General features: G+C 43.0%; 1 protein-coding gene across 5 annotated transcripts in view; it reads left to right on the top strand.

Moving 5' to 3' along the window:
• The first annotated feature begins 14,017 nt into the window (after nucleotides 1-14,017).
• Nucleotides 14,018-16,004, top strand: part of MAMDC2 (MAM domain containing 2) — a 187,092-nt gene continuing 185,105 nt past the window's right edge. For all 5 annotated transcript variants that reach the window (XR_013533029.1, XR_013533030.1, XM_054254976.2 and 2 more), the window contains exons 1-2: nucleotides 14,018-14,410; nucleotides 14,742-14,855. Coding sequence is in view for 2 of the 5 variants with exons in the window: in XM_054254976.2 (XP_054110951.2) it covers nucleotides 14,377-14,410; nucleotides 14,742-14,855 (148 nt within the window). In the remaining 3 variants the exon portion in view is untranslated. The remainder of the gene's footprint in view (nucleotides 14,411-14,741; nucleotides 14,856-16,004) is intronic.

Raw genomic sequence — 16,004 nt, 5'->3', positions numbered from 1 at the left:
TATTTTGACTGTTCATTTTGTAGAATTGTGTGGTGACAATGGAGTCTGACTTTTGGGGACATTAACAATTGCAGTAGGTCCAGTGCAGTCAGGGATCTAGGGTGACAATGGCGTTTGTTTATCAAGCCACACACACACACACACACACACACACACACAGAGAGAGAGAGAGAGAGAGAGAGAGAGAGAGAGAGAGAGAGAGAAATGGCTTGATAAACAAACTAGGTTGTTTGATAAAACAGTTAGGTTGCTTCTAAATTTTAGCTATTGTGAACAGTTCTGCAATAAACATAGGAATGCAGATATCTCTTCAATGTACTGATTTCTTTTGGGTATATACCCAGCAGTGGGATTGCTGGATCATATGGTAGCTCAATTTTTAGTTTTTTTCAGGAAACTCCAAACTGTTTTCCATAGTAGTTGTACTAATTTACATTCCCTTCAACAATATATAAGGGTTCCCTTTTCTCCACATCCTCAACAGCATTTGCTATTGGCCTGTCTTTTGGATAAAAGCCATTTTAACTGGGACGAAATCTCTCATTGTAGTTTTGATTTGGATTTCTGCAATGATCAATGATGTTAAAAACATTTTCATATGCCTGTTTGCCATTTATAGTATCTTCTTTTAAGAACTATCTAGTCAAATATCTTGCCCACTTTTTGATGGGATTATTAGACTCTTCTATAGAGTTCAAGCTCCTTGTGTATTCTGGTTATTAATCCCTTGTCTGATGGATAGTTAGCAAATATTTTCTCCCATTTTGTGGTTTGTCTCTTCACTTTGTTGATTGCTTCCTTGCAGAAGCTTTTTAACTTGATGTGATCCCATTTATCTATTTTTGCTTTGGTTGCCTATACTTGTGGGGTGTGGCTCAATAAATTTTTGCCCAGAACAATGTCCTGGAGATTTTACCCAATGTTTTCTTGTAGTAGTTTCATAGTTTGATGTCTTAGATTTAAGTCTTTGACGTCTTTAAGTTTCATAGTTTGAGATCATAGATTTAAGTCTTTAATCCATTTTGATTTGATTTTTGTATATGGTGAGAGATAGGGGTCTAGTTTCATTCATCTGCATATGGATATCCAGTTTCCCCAGCACCATTTGTTGAAGACAGTGTCTTTTCCCCAGTGTATGTTCTTGGCACATTTGTCAAAAATGATTTTACTGTAGGTGTTTAGGACATTTGTTGAAAATGAGTTCACTGTAAGTGTATGGATTTGTTTCTGGGTTCTGTATTGGTTTATGTGTGTTTTTTATGTAAATATTATACTATTTTGGTTACTACAGGTCTGTAGTATAATTTGAAGTCAGGTAATATAATTCCTCTGGTTTTGCACTTTCTGCTTAGGATAGCTTTGGGTATTCTGGGTCTTTTGTGGTTCCATATGAACTTTAGGATTTTTTAAATATTTCCGTAAAGAATGTCATTGGTATTTTGATAGGGATTTTATTGAATCTGATACTGGTTTGAGCCCTCATGCTTTTAATATAGTAATAGTCTAATTTTGCTTAGATCAAGATCAATGTTTATATTATTCTGAGTATAACTGGCTTTTGATTGTGACTTACTTTTGGTCTTAGAAAGCTTTTAAGATCTTGTCCTGATTGTTCTGATATTTCACAATTATATGCCTTGCTATGAATCTATTTTCATCCATTGTTCATCCATTGTTCCTTTCAGTCTGTAAATTCATGTATTTGAATTCAGAAAAATTCCTTAAATTATTTCTAATTTTTTTTCTCATTCACCTTATTCTCTTCTTAAATCCTCATTATGCAGATATTGGCCTTCCTCCACTGTATATATAATATTTTATAAAATACAATGTTTTATATTTTCTATATAAAAACAAATAAATATACATTTGTATAATATACCTTTTCCTTTTATTTTTCTCCTGTTAGATTTTTGCTCTACTTTCTGAGAGGCTGATTCAACATCAACTTCCAATCTTTCTATTGAATGTTTGGGTTCTACTTTCAGGATTTTCTTTTCTTTCTTTCTTCATTTCCTTGTTTCTTCATTTCTTTCTTTCTCTCTCTCCCCTCCCCACCTTCTTTTTCTTTTCCTTTCCTTTCCCTCCCTTCCTTCCTTTCTTTCCTTCTTCCTTCATTTTTTTAGACAGGTCTTACTCTGTCACGCAGGCTAGAGTTCAGAGGCACGATCTTGGCTCACTACAACCTCCACCTCCCAGGCTCAAGTGATCCTCCTGCCTCAGCCTCCTGAGTAGCAGGGACTACAGGTGTACACTGCTATGCCCAGCTAATTTTTGTGTTTTTAGTAGAGATGGGTTTCACTATGTTGGCCAGGCTGGTCTCAAACTCCTGGCCTTAAGCAGTTTGCCTGCCTTGGCCTCCAAAATGCTGGAATTACAGGTATGAGCCACTGTGCCTGGCCTCAGGTTTCTAATTTCTAAGAGCTTTTTTATGTTCTCTGAATGTTATTTTTTAAACAGCATTCTGACCTTGTTCCTCAGATTCAGTATCAGCTTCTCGCTTTGAAGATATTTATAATAGTTTTATTTTGAAGTTTTCTCTTCCCCTCATAGTTTAATTTCCCTCCGAGTCATTTTTCTCTGCTTGTGGTTTGTTTGCCTTATCTTTATCTTGTAAGTTAGAGGCATTCTTCATCTGTATGGTAATACTTAGGTGTCTGCTCTTGTTTACTTGTGGGTGAGTAAAAAGCAGATGGAAGATCTGAGTGAGTTTTATGGGAGGGTGATCTGGCTGGGTGATTTGTTGGGGGTAACCTTAATATTGGTATGTGTAAGTTTTTCCTTTTGGGCTGGTCAAATCTCCCAGAGATGACTCTTGCATTTTTCCAAATCACTGTGGAAGCTGAGCAGGTAAACAGGACTTAGAGAAGGGGTCTTGGCCTTCGGTGTCTACATATTCATTTATTCCCTCTGGCTTCAGTGTGGGATTCCTGCTCTTGACTAGGTCTGTGTCCTCCAAGTACAGGGTATCTCTGTTATATGTTCTCTAGAGAGTAAATATCCTTTGGCTAGGATGGGGAAGAGAACTCATCCAAGTATGTGGGGTGTTGAGGGAATTTAGAAAGCTGGTGATTCTCAAACAACTTTTCTAATCCTCCTTATTTTAAGCCACCCTCTTTATTCCATTTCCAGTGTTACCTGGTGTTACCAATTCCTGAAATTTAGATGATGTTAGGAAAAAAAAAAAAAAAAAACTAAGCCAGCTTAGAATCTTTCTTTGACCTGCTGGGTTAGTTTATTTATCCATCCATCTTCTTTCTGGCTTCCAGAAGTTTTTGTCTCTTCTCCCACTTTCCATATCCTGAAATGTTCATGCATTTCTAATACTATCTATTCATTATAGTTTTATATGATTCCTGAAAAAGGAAAATTTGGATTGATGGTTCAATCCACCGTCTTTACCCAGAACTTTAATCTAGATGTCTACATCAAACTGAAGTATCCTTTATAACTGATGTTTTCAAAAACAAGGGGAATTGACCTGTCACAAGTCTTTGCTAAAAAAACAAAAAGTTTCTAAAGGATGTAATTTTAAAATAAAGGAATTGAACCTTGAGGGAAGGGGTAGAATATAAGAATAAATAGACTCGGGAACCTGGCAGAGACTCCTGTAGGTACCACCTCTAGGGGAGCTGTTTTCTCTTAGAATAATTCAGTGATATTGCTGGCCCAGTATGGAAACTTAGATGAAGAATGTAACCCCTCACTGCAAGGATTACCATGGCTAGAGTCACAGAAGCCATTGTAGTCCTCTTGCCTTGTTTTAGAGTGAAGCCTACAGGTGAGAGAATCCGTTTCCCCATGTAGCATCCCCATGCCCCACCATGGGAGAAATTCTGAGTGCAGTGGCTTTTTAGATAGCCAGATGTCTCCTTCAAACCTGCTATGGGTGACTGAATAAATCAATCTTCCACATCACAAGAGAATTTTTAAAATGTATGCATAAAATTGTAAAATGGATAACGTAAAAGTAATCTTTTTGGTTTGGGGAGGAGTTATAGGCACTTTCAGCTGTTTATAAAATAAGATGTTCCATTTGAAAGTTCCCTCTCTGTTTCTTTTTTCAGAAGACACTTTTATTAGATACAGACAGACTTGCCCCTTGGGCTATAACCAACTCCCAAGACAATTTCCTTTAGCCTCTAGAAATATAATCTTGTAAGATGCCTCTTCATAGATACCATTCCATTTTGTTTGCTCCTCCTTAAGTATTATCAAATGAATATTTCTATTTTAATCCTAAAATTATTTTCACATTACAATTTTAATGTCCTAGTTTTTGGTATTTATAATAGGATGCATTCAGTAGTTTAAGTGTTTTTTTCTGGCCAGTTGCAGTGGCTCACACCTGTAATCCCAGCACTTTGGGAGGCCGAGGCAGGCAGATCACTTGTCAGGAGTTCAAGACCAGCCTGTCCAACGTGGTGAAGGCCTGTCTCTACTAAAAAATACAAAAATTAGCCAGGCATGATGGCATGTGCCTGTAATCCCAGCTATTTCGGGGGGCTGAGGCATGAGAATCACTTGAACCAGGGAAGTGGAGGTTGCAATGAACCAAGATTGCACCCTTGCACTCCAGCCTGGATGACAGAGTCAAACTCCATCTCAATCAGTGTATCAGTCAATGTTTCTTCTATTCTGATAGAACATCAATGCTACTAATTGTCCAATTTTCATTCCTAGTTTCTGTGCCTTCCACCCTAAGAGGCAGGACACTATAGAAAAGCCTATTTTGATGGACAGACTATGTCATCAATTTCAACTACAAGCCTGGACCTGTGAAAAACTTGACTGGTTAGAAAATTAATATTTGTATAGTACGTGGCATGCCAAGCACTCTTTTGAACACTCTAACAATATAAACTCATTTAGTACTCATAATCTCTGTGCGAGGTAGGTACTATTATGATTTCTATCTTACAGATGAGGAAACCGAGGCCCAGAGAGACCAAATAATGTGCCCTAGGTTCATAGATACTAAGTGGCAGAACTACAATTTGAACCCAAGTGGTCTTGTTCCAGAGGCCATGGTCTCAATGACAAAATCATGCCCCCACTCCTGGTATAACACCGTCTCACTCTCTTTAAACAGCTTTTTTTTTTCTTCTGTTAATAGTGATAGTACTTAATTTTGTTGATGAAAGCGTTAAGGCAGTGTGTTCTTAGTCTCAGCTCAGTAGAATCACCTTCAAGAGTTTTGAGGAAATACCAGTACTTTGCTTCTATCCCAGAAATTATGATTTGGTGAGTGCCAACCTTTGCATTAAAAAGAAACAACTGCCCAGATTGCAGACAGTGCTCATGGACAGCTGGAGCTGCGATTTACTGGATTAGGTCACCAAGGCATCTTGCAATGTCTGGTAGGTAGACATTATCTTCATTATCACCAATTATTTGGGTCTTGGGTACTGGGAAAATTGGAAAGAACAGTGTTATTTGACATCCTTAAATCCCCAGTGTTTTACCTGTTTGTATTTTAGGTTTCCAGATTTAGCAGTAACCCTGTGACTCAGCTTCTCAGTGCAAACGGGTCTTTGCACACCATGCACACACCCCACACCTGTTCAGAGCTGACATTTACTCTCTATCATCCTCCCAGTTGGTGTCCATTCCGTCTCTCAGTTCTGAGGCCTTTGTTGTGAATATCACCCTGTCCCTGTTCAGTTCAATCAAATCACAGTGTGTGGATCTTCACTCTAACAGATGAATAATGTCAGAGAATATGAATCAGAAGCTAAGCTGGGGTTTCATTGCTGTTCTTGGAAATGATTTTGGCTACAGAACACTTTATTCTTCCTGTTTTCATGCCAAAGCACTCAAACTTGTAAAGGAGAAATCATACCACCTGGGTTTAGCCTAAGCTGCTCATGGACCTCCCTAGTCTCTGGAGTCATCACTAGCTAAAATATGTTAAATTCCAGTGTCCTCTGCCTCACTCTTAACCCTGATAGGCAATACAGAGCATTAGCTCCTGGGATCTGGTACGATGTCCTGGGGTGAACCTGTGTGCACACAAACCATCCTGTACCTCTAGCACAGCCATGCTGCTGCCCATTCTCACTGCAGTGAACCCTGAAATGCCAAAGGCATGGTTGTCAATAGCAAAGCAGAGCATGGCATGGTTGCTCACCCGCTGTCTTTTTAATACTACCACAGTCCTTATTAATGCAGGTCATAGAGCCATTTGTGGCCCAGTGTTTTGTAGAGATTTAGGGGAACAGATTTTTCTGGCTTTTCCAACAGCCCAGCCTTACTCCTGGTCTCAGATAGGAGACCATGGAGCTGGGCTGGAACAGACTCGGGCGGCAGGATGCAAGCTGTGTCATAGTGTCTTTCCCTCCAACATCCAAGGCCTGGCACTTCCTTCCGGAGGAGGTTCTCTCTCTGTGGCCTCATCTGCCTCTCATGAAAGTGGGCTTTTGAGAGTCTGCCTTTCTCTGGTTTGCCAAATGTGCTGCCCTGACCCCCACAAGCCTGCTTTTACTCCCTGTTAGGTTGCTCCTCTTAAGATTGGCTCTATGTTCCCAGAGCACATCTGTGATTTCATTTTTGTAAATAATATATTCTCCTTGAAATATATATTATTTTATAAATAATAATTTCCCCTGGGTAATTCAGATGTAGTTCTTTTTCTTCTAATCATAGGACTGCAGCTTAGGCTGGTTCTTTGGCCATGTGGACCAGTGAGGATGTGCTATTTCTTAGCCATTCCTTCAACAAGCATCTTTTGAGTAACTACTATTAGCCATGTATGGAGATAGCACAGGAGCAGATCCAAAGATGAAACACACTTGCTCTGCTTTCTACCCTTGAAACTGAGCCTCCATAGCAGAACACAAAGACATAGACAGAGTCGTTGTAATGCAGCATGCTATGGCATGAACGTTTATGTTTGCCCAAATTCATATGCTGGAATTCTCACCCACAAAATGATGGCATTAGAAGGGTCAGGCCTTTGAGAGGTGATTAGGTCAGGGGGGCGGAGCCATCATAAATGGGATTTAGCACACTTATAAAAGAGGCCCAAGAGAGACCCTTGCCCCTTCTACCATGTGAGGATACGGTGAGGAAATCAATTATCTGTGGAGAAGCAGGCCCTTACCCAACACACAGCCATCAGAACTGAGAAATACATTTTGGCTATTGATAAGCCACCCAGTATATGATACTTTGTTATAGCAGCCTGAATAGCTTAGGACACAGGATTATATACTCTGCAGCACAGGCAGACAGACATAGAAGAAGGGCCATTTGAACTGGATCTTGAGAAATGAATGGGAATATATTAGTTTGTAGTAACTAAGTACCACAAACTGGATGGCTTAAACAACAGAAATTTTTATTGTCTAACTATTTTGGAGGCCAGAAGACCAAGATTATTGACACTTGTGTCGGGTGAATCTGTTTGATGGCCCTCTCCAAGCTCCTGGATTTCCTGGCCTCAGCACTGCCTGTGGATAGAGGTAGGAGGCTGGGCATCTGGGAACCGGACCTTTCAAAGTGTCTGCTCAGAGCTTCCCTGTGTTGGGTGGATGGCATCGAGGTTATGAGGGTGTTGGTAGGAGCTAGAGCTGGCTCCCATCCCAGCCCTGTACTTTAGAGCAAGTCACATGAATTCTCTAAGCCTAGTTTCTTCCTCCATGAATTGACCACAAAACCACCTGGCACATCACAGACACTCAACAGAATATGGTAGTATTATCACTGTGACTGGTCAGCTCAGAAAACCTCAATTTAAAAAAAATCAGAAGGTTGCACTGAAGCTGTAATGAAAGCTATCTGATTCCCAGGATCCGGAGTAAGCCGATGAAGAAAAGATTAATGTTAGAGAGCGAGCATCCATTTAAGTGTCTATTTCTTTTAAAATGCTCACTCTAGAAGACGTACCTACTTTATGGTTTCAGTCGTTGGTGTGTGGCAATTTGAACAGTGGGTTATATATTTTGTAATAAAAGGAGATTTGTAAGGACTGACTGCCCCTTGGGCCTCAGTGCATCATGGGAGATGATTCAGTTCTGTAGCAGGCACATGACTTCTCTTTGGGAGTGAAAGGCCAACAGTGCTGGACAGTAACCAAGGACCATCTCTGGCCTCAGGCAGAGTCTTCAGATACCTCCTGCTGGAATGCAACAATGGAGGTCACTGGCAGGACAAGCCCAGAGCCTGAATGATTTTTACCAACTTGTTTTAGCCTGATTGTGTGTAATGAGTGGGTGTCTGTTGGGTGTATGCAGAGAGAGAGATGGCATGGAAGCAACACAGATCACTGACTGTAGAATTGCATATTTGGTCTTTTCCTGCTTCTGAATAAAATTAGAATAAAGTCTGTAAAATTCACATGAATTTTAAACATGTAGATATGTTTAAAAGTTTACTGGAAAACACAAAAATTTATATCAATGGACCAAGATAAATATATCAATCTTTATAAATCAATGAATACATTTAATGTAATTCCAATAAATATGTCAAAGGTTTTCTTAATAATACACAGTGTAGATTGACAGATAAAGAGGTGAACCCATACAAAGTGCATCAGACAGTGAGAGAAAGAGAGGCAGAAACATGCAAAGACAAAAAGCCAGAGACAATGACTTAGCATAGATTAGAGATCCAGGTATGAAGAAAAACAGATTATACATATGAGATATGTGAGAATATAACAAGGTATAACTACAATTGATATTACTAATTTTATTATTTACTTACATCTGTGTAAGACCTAGAATATACAAAGTCCTTTCCATGTTTCCAAATACTGGCCAACTAGGAGGTGAGCTAATTAATGGCTTCTCATCCCATCCCTGCCACTTAGAGACATGCAGCCCTGGTTAAAAGTCGCCTAGATCTTTTCTGTCTCCATTTTCTATACTGTAGAATGGAAGTCCTCCTGTGTGCCCGACTACCTCCTCTGGATGAGTGAGCAGTGAGGCACTCACTCTCTGTCTCCATGGTTCTATCATAGTGCTGCAAATTTCAGCTCAATAATTGAATTTAACATCCCAACAGATTTTGTTCTACCCCACAGAGATTTAAGTATATGGTTTTAATTTCTTGCTGGCACCTGAAAATCAGGAGCTATTAAATACATATCTGAATATGGGCTCCTTTGGAAACATGAGCAAATGGGTTAGAGATGGTTTCTGCAATGCCCTTTCATTGGGCTTGCTCACTCAACTACAATCTCCATCCCTCCCTATTGCTTCCCTGTTACCAGATCACTACATTCATTTCTGTTACTTTCCTGGCCCCTAGACTTTTAATATTTGCAGCCTTTGTTCTATCATATCCACATATTTTATTGACAATTTTATCCGATGGGTCAGTCTCCTGTCTCAGCAGCACAGGATGTGTCTTCTTGACCCCTGGATTTCCAGCCCCTAGCATAGTGCCTGGCTCACAGTAGGTGCTCAGGAAATGTTTACTGAGCTTATCATAGTGTCACACTGCATGAGAGTAACAAGGAGAGAGATCAAACAGAAGGGAAAGTGGGCAGTGAAGACAGCCTATGAGATCGGCCTAACCTCTGTAGTACAGGCAAGGGTGCAATCATAAACGCTGACTTTCTTACTTTCTTCCTACAGATTTGCTCACTCCCTCCAATGCCTCACCTGGCTATGTGGGAAGACACTAGAGAGAGAGGAGCAGCAATGCTTCATCTTCCATACTTTTACCCAGAAAGTTAGAAGCAACAACTTGGTGATTTCCAGGCTAGAAGTGGTGCAATGAGGAGCAGAGACCCTGGTAAAGGGTACCTGGAGGGAGCCAGAAGCAGACTGGCAAAGAGCAGAGAGAATGGGCAGGCTCTGGGAGAGGTGAGCATCATGCAGGAACCGACACAGAGAGCAGGGTGTGGTGCTTGTATGTGGTGTAGGCAGCCCTCATTAGGAGAGACATGACTGTGTAAGGAGGAAGCATTTAGGGGCAGCGTAGTGGGATAGCCAGGAGAGGTGGGCATCTGGGATCAAATCCTTGATACATGCTGGCTGGATGAGTGACTTTGAGCAGGTTAATTGACCCCCTTTGGTCCTGTTTCCTAGTCTGTAAAATGGGGACAATAATGATATTCACCTCATTGGGATATTGCATGAATTAAATGAGATAATGCATGTTAAGTGCCTGACATGTGTTTACTTAATGCACTCTATTAGTTTTCTACAGTTGCCAGAACAAATTACCACAAACTGGGTGGCTTAAAAGAACAGAAAGCTATTCTCTCAGTTTCAGAGGCTGGAAGTCCAAAATCAAGGTGTCTGCAGAGTACAGTCTTCTGGGTCTCCAGGGGGAAATTTGTTATCATTCTTTTGCTTGGGGCTGCCTCACTCTACTCTCTCTCTGTATTCACATGACCATCTCTTACATGTGTCTGTAACTTTTCTTCTGACTCTTATAAGGACACTTGCCATTGATTTAGGGTCCAGCTGGTAATGCAGGATGATCTCATCCTAAGATCCCTAACTTAATTAAATTAGCATAGTCCCTTTTTCCAAATGAGGTCACATTCACAGGTTCTGGAACACAGAGGTATCTTTTGAGCCACCATTCAACCTATTACAATACCTAAGTACTGAGTGCTTTCTGTAAGCCAGAACTTATATGCATTATTTGATTTGTTGCTTAAGCTAAATCTTGGAGAATAGAGTTCTGGGTTCCTTGCAGCCTAATCCAGTTTCCCAAGTAATAAGAGAGTACCAGGTGGGTACCATGTGGGTGCTATGATTAGTGACCACAGGAAGTAGGTTCACATAATTTCTAGATTCTCTGGATTCCTCCCTCAGTCCTTTTCCCTGCACCTTGACTTAGGCCACATACAGTATCTTTTCCTTTCTCTGCAAAACTTCTGTAGTACGCCTTGTTGTGCTGTCCAGATCCCCCTTCAAGAAAGGACTTTTGGTCCCAGTGGCTGGGAGTATTGTCATAAGCCTTCAACTTCTGATCCTCCCCAGTGCAGAGTTGCCTCACTGGAGATCACTTCTGTCTCAAGGTAGGCTACATCCAGTGACAGATGGAGACAGCAGTACAAAGGCCCTTTTATTTCAGCCTCACATGAGACAAGTTGGATAGGGCATTTTAACTCATAGGGAGAAAGCAGCTTTGTGGGATATGCATTGCAACTTCAATTCTCCCTCTGCCCATTCCTCCTTCCTCTCCATATCCTCTCCAGGATATGCATTGCAACTTCCTCTCTGTCTGTCTATTCTCCTTCCATGGCACTGATCCCAAGATATTCCTGATTAAACACTCTGCACATTAAACTCCAAATTAGAGTCTGCTGCTCAGAAATTCTAACTTATGCCAATGTCTAAGGATTATATATTCTTGGGATCACACAATTATATGCAAAATAGAAAATTCACTGAGTTTGTAGTTACATATAATGATTCTGTTCCCATAGGTGGCAATACTTTAAACAATGTCACCTTAAGGTTGTAAATCATATTTTAAATTTTGTTCCCATAGGTGGCAATACTTTAAACAATGTCACCTTAAGGTTGTAAATCATATTTTAAATTTTGGGGGTAATCTCTTTAGGGCTTTGAAGTTTTTCATGTTCCTATGGAACTTCAAAGAACAAACAACATGAATCTAAGACAATTCTAAAACTCTGAAATACTCCATAAGTACCTGGAAAAAGGAGCACCAGTTTGTTGCTGAAAACTCGTTTGGGTGAAAATAGTGTTTGAGGTTTCAACTGGATGTGTAACTGTCTTTGAATTTTTAGTTAAATAATGTGATGAAATTCATCAGATATTTAGCACCATCTGTGATCAAGGAGTCAAACAATATAACACACAAGGGAGAAAGTGTCCTGTACTGGATGAAAAAATAGGCTTTGGGAATAAAGCAGATCTGGGTTGGACTATTGTCTCTACTGCCCAGGGTCACGGAACTCTGCACCTCAGCTTCCCCATCTATTAAATGGGGATAATAAACATATCCTCTAGAGATTTTGTGAAGCTTAAATGAGATGATCTACATAAAACATTTATAATAATAAATGCAACAAATGCTATTATCTACTACCTGAGGCAAAATATAAATTTTAAAAATATGTACCAAATACCATACACTAATAAAATTTAGGTCATTTGAATCACTGTTTACAGAAAATGCATGAAAATTTGTTCTAACCTTTAAAAAAAGGATTCCAGACTATTTTCCTTTTTGGGGAAAAGATTATTAAATTTTCTGATACTCAAAGTGACCTGTGAGTGAAGACCTCATTAGGCAGTGAGTTGTGTGGCTCTTTGTGGAAGACCATTTTGAGCGGAAGGAACAGCCAGTGCAAAATTCTGAATGGATAGCTGGACTGTGTTTGAGGACCAGCCAAGAGGTCCACGTGGCTAGAGAGGAGTAAGCAGGATGGTTGAAGTCAGAGAAGTAAGAGGGTGGAGCAGGTCTTATAGGACCTAGTTGGTCATTGTGAAGACTTTGGACTTTGCTAAATGACTTTGGAACTTGTTGGGTCTTGAGCCAAGGAACCAACGTGGCCCAATTTCTGTATTAAAAGGATAACCCTGACTAGTGTGTTAAGAATGGAGTAGGGGCAAGCAAGGCACAAAATGAAGGAAGACTGTGGTCAGGAGGGCACTGCAGTATCCCAGGCTGATGGTGAGGGCAATGTGCACCAACCAAGGCATCACCACCATGGGTACGGAGCATGGTCGGCATCTACTGTGTTTTGAATTCTGAACTGATAGAAATTGGCAATGTCTGAAAAGAACAGATAAGCTGAGGATGCCTCCACGTTTTCTCTCCTGAGCAACTGGAGGAAAGTAGTTCTTTTAACTGAGATGGGGAAGATGCAGGGGAAGGGCAGGTTTGGGAAGAAATATGCAGCCTTCATGTTGGAACCTGTTAAGTATGAAATAGCTCTGAAGCATCCCTTGAAAATGTTGAGGTGGCAATGAGATTGAAGAGTCTGGCGTTCGTGAGCTGTCTGGACTAGAAATAGAAATGCAGGAGTTATCGGGCTATCGTTGGTATTTAAAACTATGAGAGTGGAGGAAAGCATTGAGGGGCTGAATAGAGAAAGAAATAGGAGATGACAGGGAGAACTTGGAGGCACTCTTATCTTAAGGGGTTGCAGAGATAACAGCAAAAAGGCCGAGAAGAAGCTGCCAATGAAAGACCAGGAAAACCAGCATTCTGGAAGCCAGGTGAAGGCATGGGAGCAGGTAGAACTGATGTCTCAACAGGAGTTAGTTAGGCTAATGGTCCTCAAAGTGTTGTCCCAAACCAGCTGCAGCTGCAGCAGCAGCCGCCTCTGGAAACTTATCACCACCACAGGTGCAGCCTCTTAGGCCCACTCCAGAACTACAGGATCAGAAATGGAAGGTGAGGCCCTTCAGCAGATTCTGATGCACCCTCAGGTTTTAAAACCCCTGCCCTCCTCACAAAATTATAAAGGGGAGAAAGGAGGAGGAGGAGATGGAAGAGGATGGGAGGAAGAACTCTTTAGAGGAAGAGAATATTGGAGACCCACTTAGTGTCCAAAGCAAACAGGTTCCTCAGAAGTAACCCCCTCCCCCAACAACCCCCCTCCCAGTTAAAGGCTCCCACTAATCAATCTATCATGGCTCTTTGGAGACAAGGAATGCCCCCATTTCATCGGAAGGAGGGAATGCTGAGCACCAGGCATGCCAGACATTCCACCGGCAAAAAAGTGGGGGTGGTATTCCAGGGTTAGCACTGCTGGACCGTAAACGCTGAAACTCCTTAGATATGAAGCTTATTCCACCCAACCGTTTCCAAATTTTCCTCCAGGCTGTCCTAGGAGAATTCCACCCTCTTTAATTCTGGGGAGAAGTTAAAATTAGGGCCAACCCTGCGGGACTGACATGCCAGATGCAGGGAAGCTGTCCCCAGAAATAAGCTAGTTCCCACCGCGGCTGGGCGGGGCGCGCGCCTCCGGTCCCAACCCAGCGGAGGGACTCCTGGAAGGCCTGCCCCTTCCAAGTGTCTGCAAGGGCTCTGGTCCCAACCTTTAAAATCCTGAGAGAAGGCACTGCAGGCCGACCTCTCCTCTCCCAGCCAGTCGTGGCTGGCCTTTCAAAGTGTGCAGCTGTCTCCTGCCTGCCCAGCCGCATCGTCGCCCAGGACCAGCTGGGCCGCGGTCTGACCCGAGGTTGCTGCTCAGCGCCACGGTGCTGGCGCTCTCCATTCTGGCACCTTCCAGCATACCGCTCGGCTCTAAAAGCCGCTCTGCAAAGTTGGGCAGCTCAGAGCGCAAGCTTTGCCTCTCGACTTCTCGGTCCCCGGGTCCCCGGCGACCCTGGCGACCCTGCTTCCCACGATCCCTTTCACTAGGAGCAGCCTGTCCCAGCGGGCTGGCAGCGTGCACCCCTTTCCGGTCCTCCTCCCTGAATCGCGACCATGCTGTTAAGGGGCGTCCTCCTGGCGTTGCAAGGTAAGGCCTGGACCCCGGGATAACCCCTGGGGCGCTCTGACGCCGCGTCCCCGCTCCTGCTGTCCCGGGTGGCCCGGCTCACCGTGCTGGGCTGGGCTATCCGAGGGTGCCTCCCGATCCTCCGCAGCTGCTAACTCCCTCCCCTGGCCAAGCCTGGGGTGGGGTGGGCCTGGGGTCTCTCAGTGGATGCTGGGGGACAGGTACTGCATCTTCTCCCGCCCCCTCCCGCTCCTGGTTCCCCTGCTCTCACCAGATAGTCTCCCTGGGCGCCCCAAGTTGGTGCAAACGCTCCTGAGGGGAGCTCGAACTGAAACTCGCTTTGTGTCCTCAGCCCTGCAGCTCGCTGGTGCCCTCGACCTGCCCGCTGGGTCCTGTGCCTTTGAAGAGAGCACTTGCGGCTTTGACTCCGTGTTGGCCTTTCTGCCGTGGATTTTAAATGAGGAAGGTAAGGGGGCTCGGTGGAGAGGGGCGCGAGGTGAACTTTCTTCCTTGATTTGGCTTTTTTCCCCCCCACATGGGTAGTGTTATCTTGGCGTTAATTCCCTTCGGCAAGAAAAGTGTGAGTCATAGATCCTCCTTAAAGCCCTCAGCTGTGCTGCAAGGGATGGCCTAGGCAAACACGGGGGCAGGCGGGAGGCCGCCCTTTGTTTACCTGGCCTGTGGGTAGAAGCTTAAAATTTGCGTCTCACCGCAGCACTCCTTAATAGAGGGGGGAATCAGAGCAGAGCTCGTTATTGTCCCCTACCAGCTGTGTGCCCTCTGCAGGCCAGCAACCTTTCTGGTCCTCAAGAGACATGTCTGTGAGTTGGGAAAAGTTGGATGGGATTAATTCTTCAGCTTTGCAGAAATGGTTCCAGAATTCTGTGATAGGACCTTAGTGCTAAGACATCAGGTCTGCCTTGTGCCCGACAGTATTTTTTGCTGCATGATTTCATCCTCACACTCCTGTTTATAATCCTCCCCTGGACAAAAGAAACCATGTCCACTGCCAAATGCCTGGGGTCCCTCAGCTGGTGGGCGGTGGTCATTGTCTCACTACTCTATACTGTTTGGGTCCCAGGGACAGAGTTTAAATGTGGGGTCTTCTGAAGTGTCTTCTTGCCTTCATTCATATATATATAAAGAGTGGTTCTCAGTACCCAGTGGCAGGCTGTACTGGGTGTCCCTTCTCCTTTCCTTTCTCTTCTGTCACCACCAATGAAGCTTAATGCCCATAGACTGTTTGGATTGGAAAATAGCCTTCTTTAAAAAGCATGCACCCTAGATGAAACCAGCTTACCTCCTTCCCCACTCAGTTGTCTTCAGGCACCAGATCCACCTGGCTCCCTGGGAGGAGAATGGAGCCCAGAACCCCTGGTTAGATGTGTGAACTGTCTCCATAGCTCACTCTGCCCCAGGTTTCTTCTCAGGGTTCTACGTACATTAACTTCTCTGACTCTCACAGCTAGGTGATGTTGGACCCATTTTACAGAGGAAGGAATCTCAGCCACAGAATATTCAAATAGCTAGTCTACATCACAGTGTCACGCAATGGCTGAGTGTCTAGTTAGGAAGGAATGGGTTCTGTAGTAATCTCCATCTTTATCCAACAATT

This window comes from Callithrix jacchus, chromosome 1 (genome assembly GCF_049354715.1).
Source record: "Callithrix jacchus isolate 240 chromosome 1, calJac240_pri, whole genome shotgun sequence".
Taxonomy (NCBI): domain Eukaryota; kingdom Metazoa; phylum Chordata; class Mammalia; order Primates; family Cebidae; genus Callithrix; species Callithrix jacchus.
Note: the sequence above shows the minus strand (reverse complement) of the source record. Positions and strands in the feature narration are given on the sequence as shown.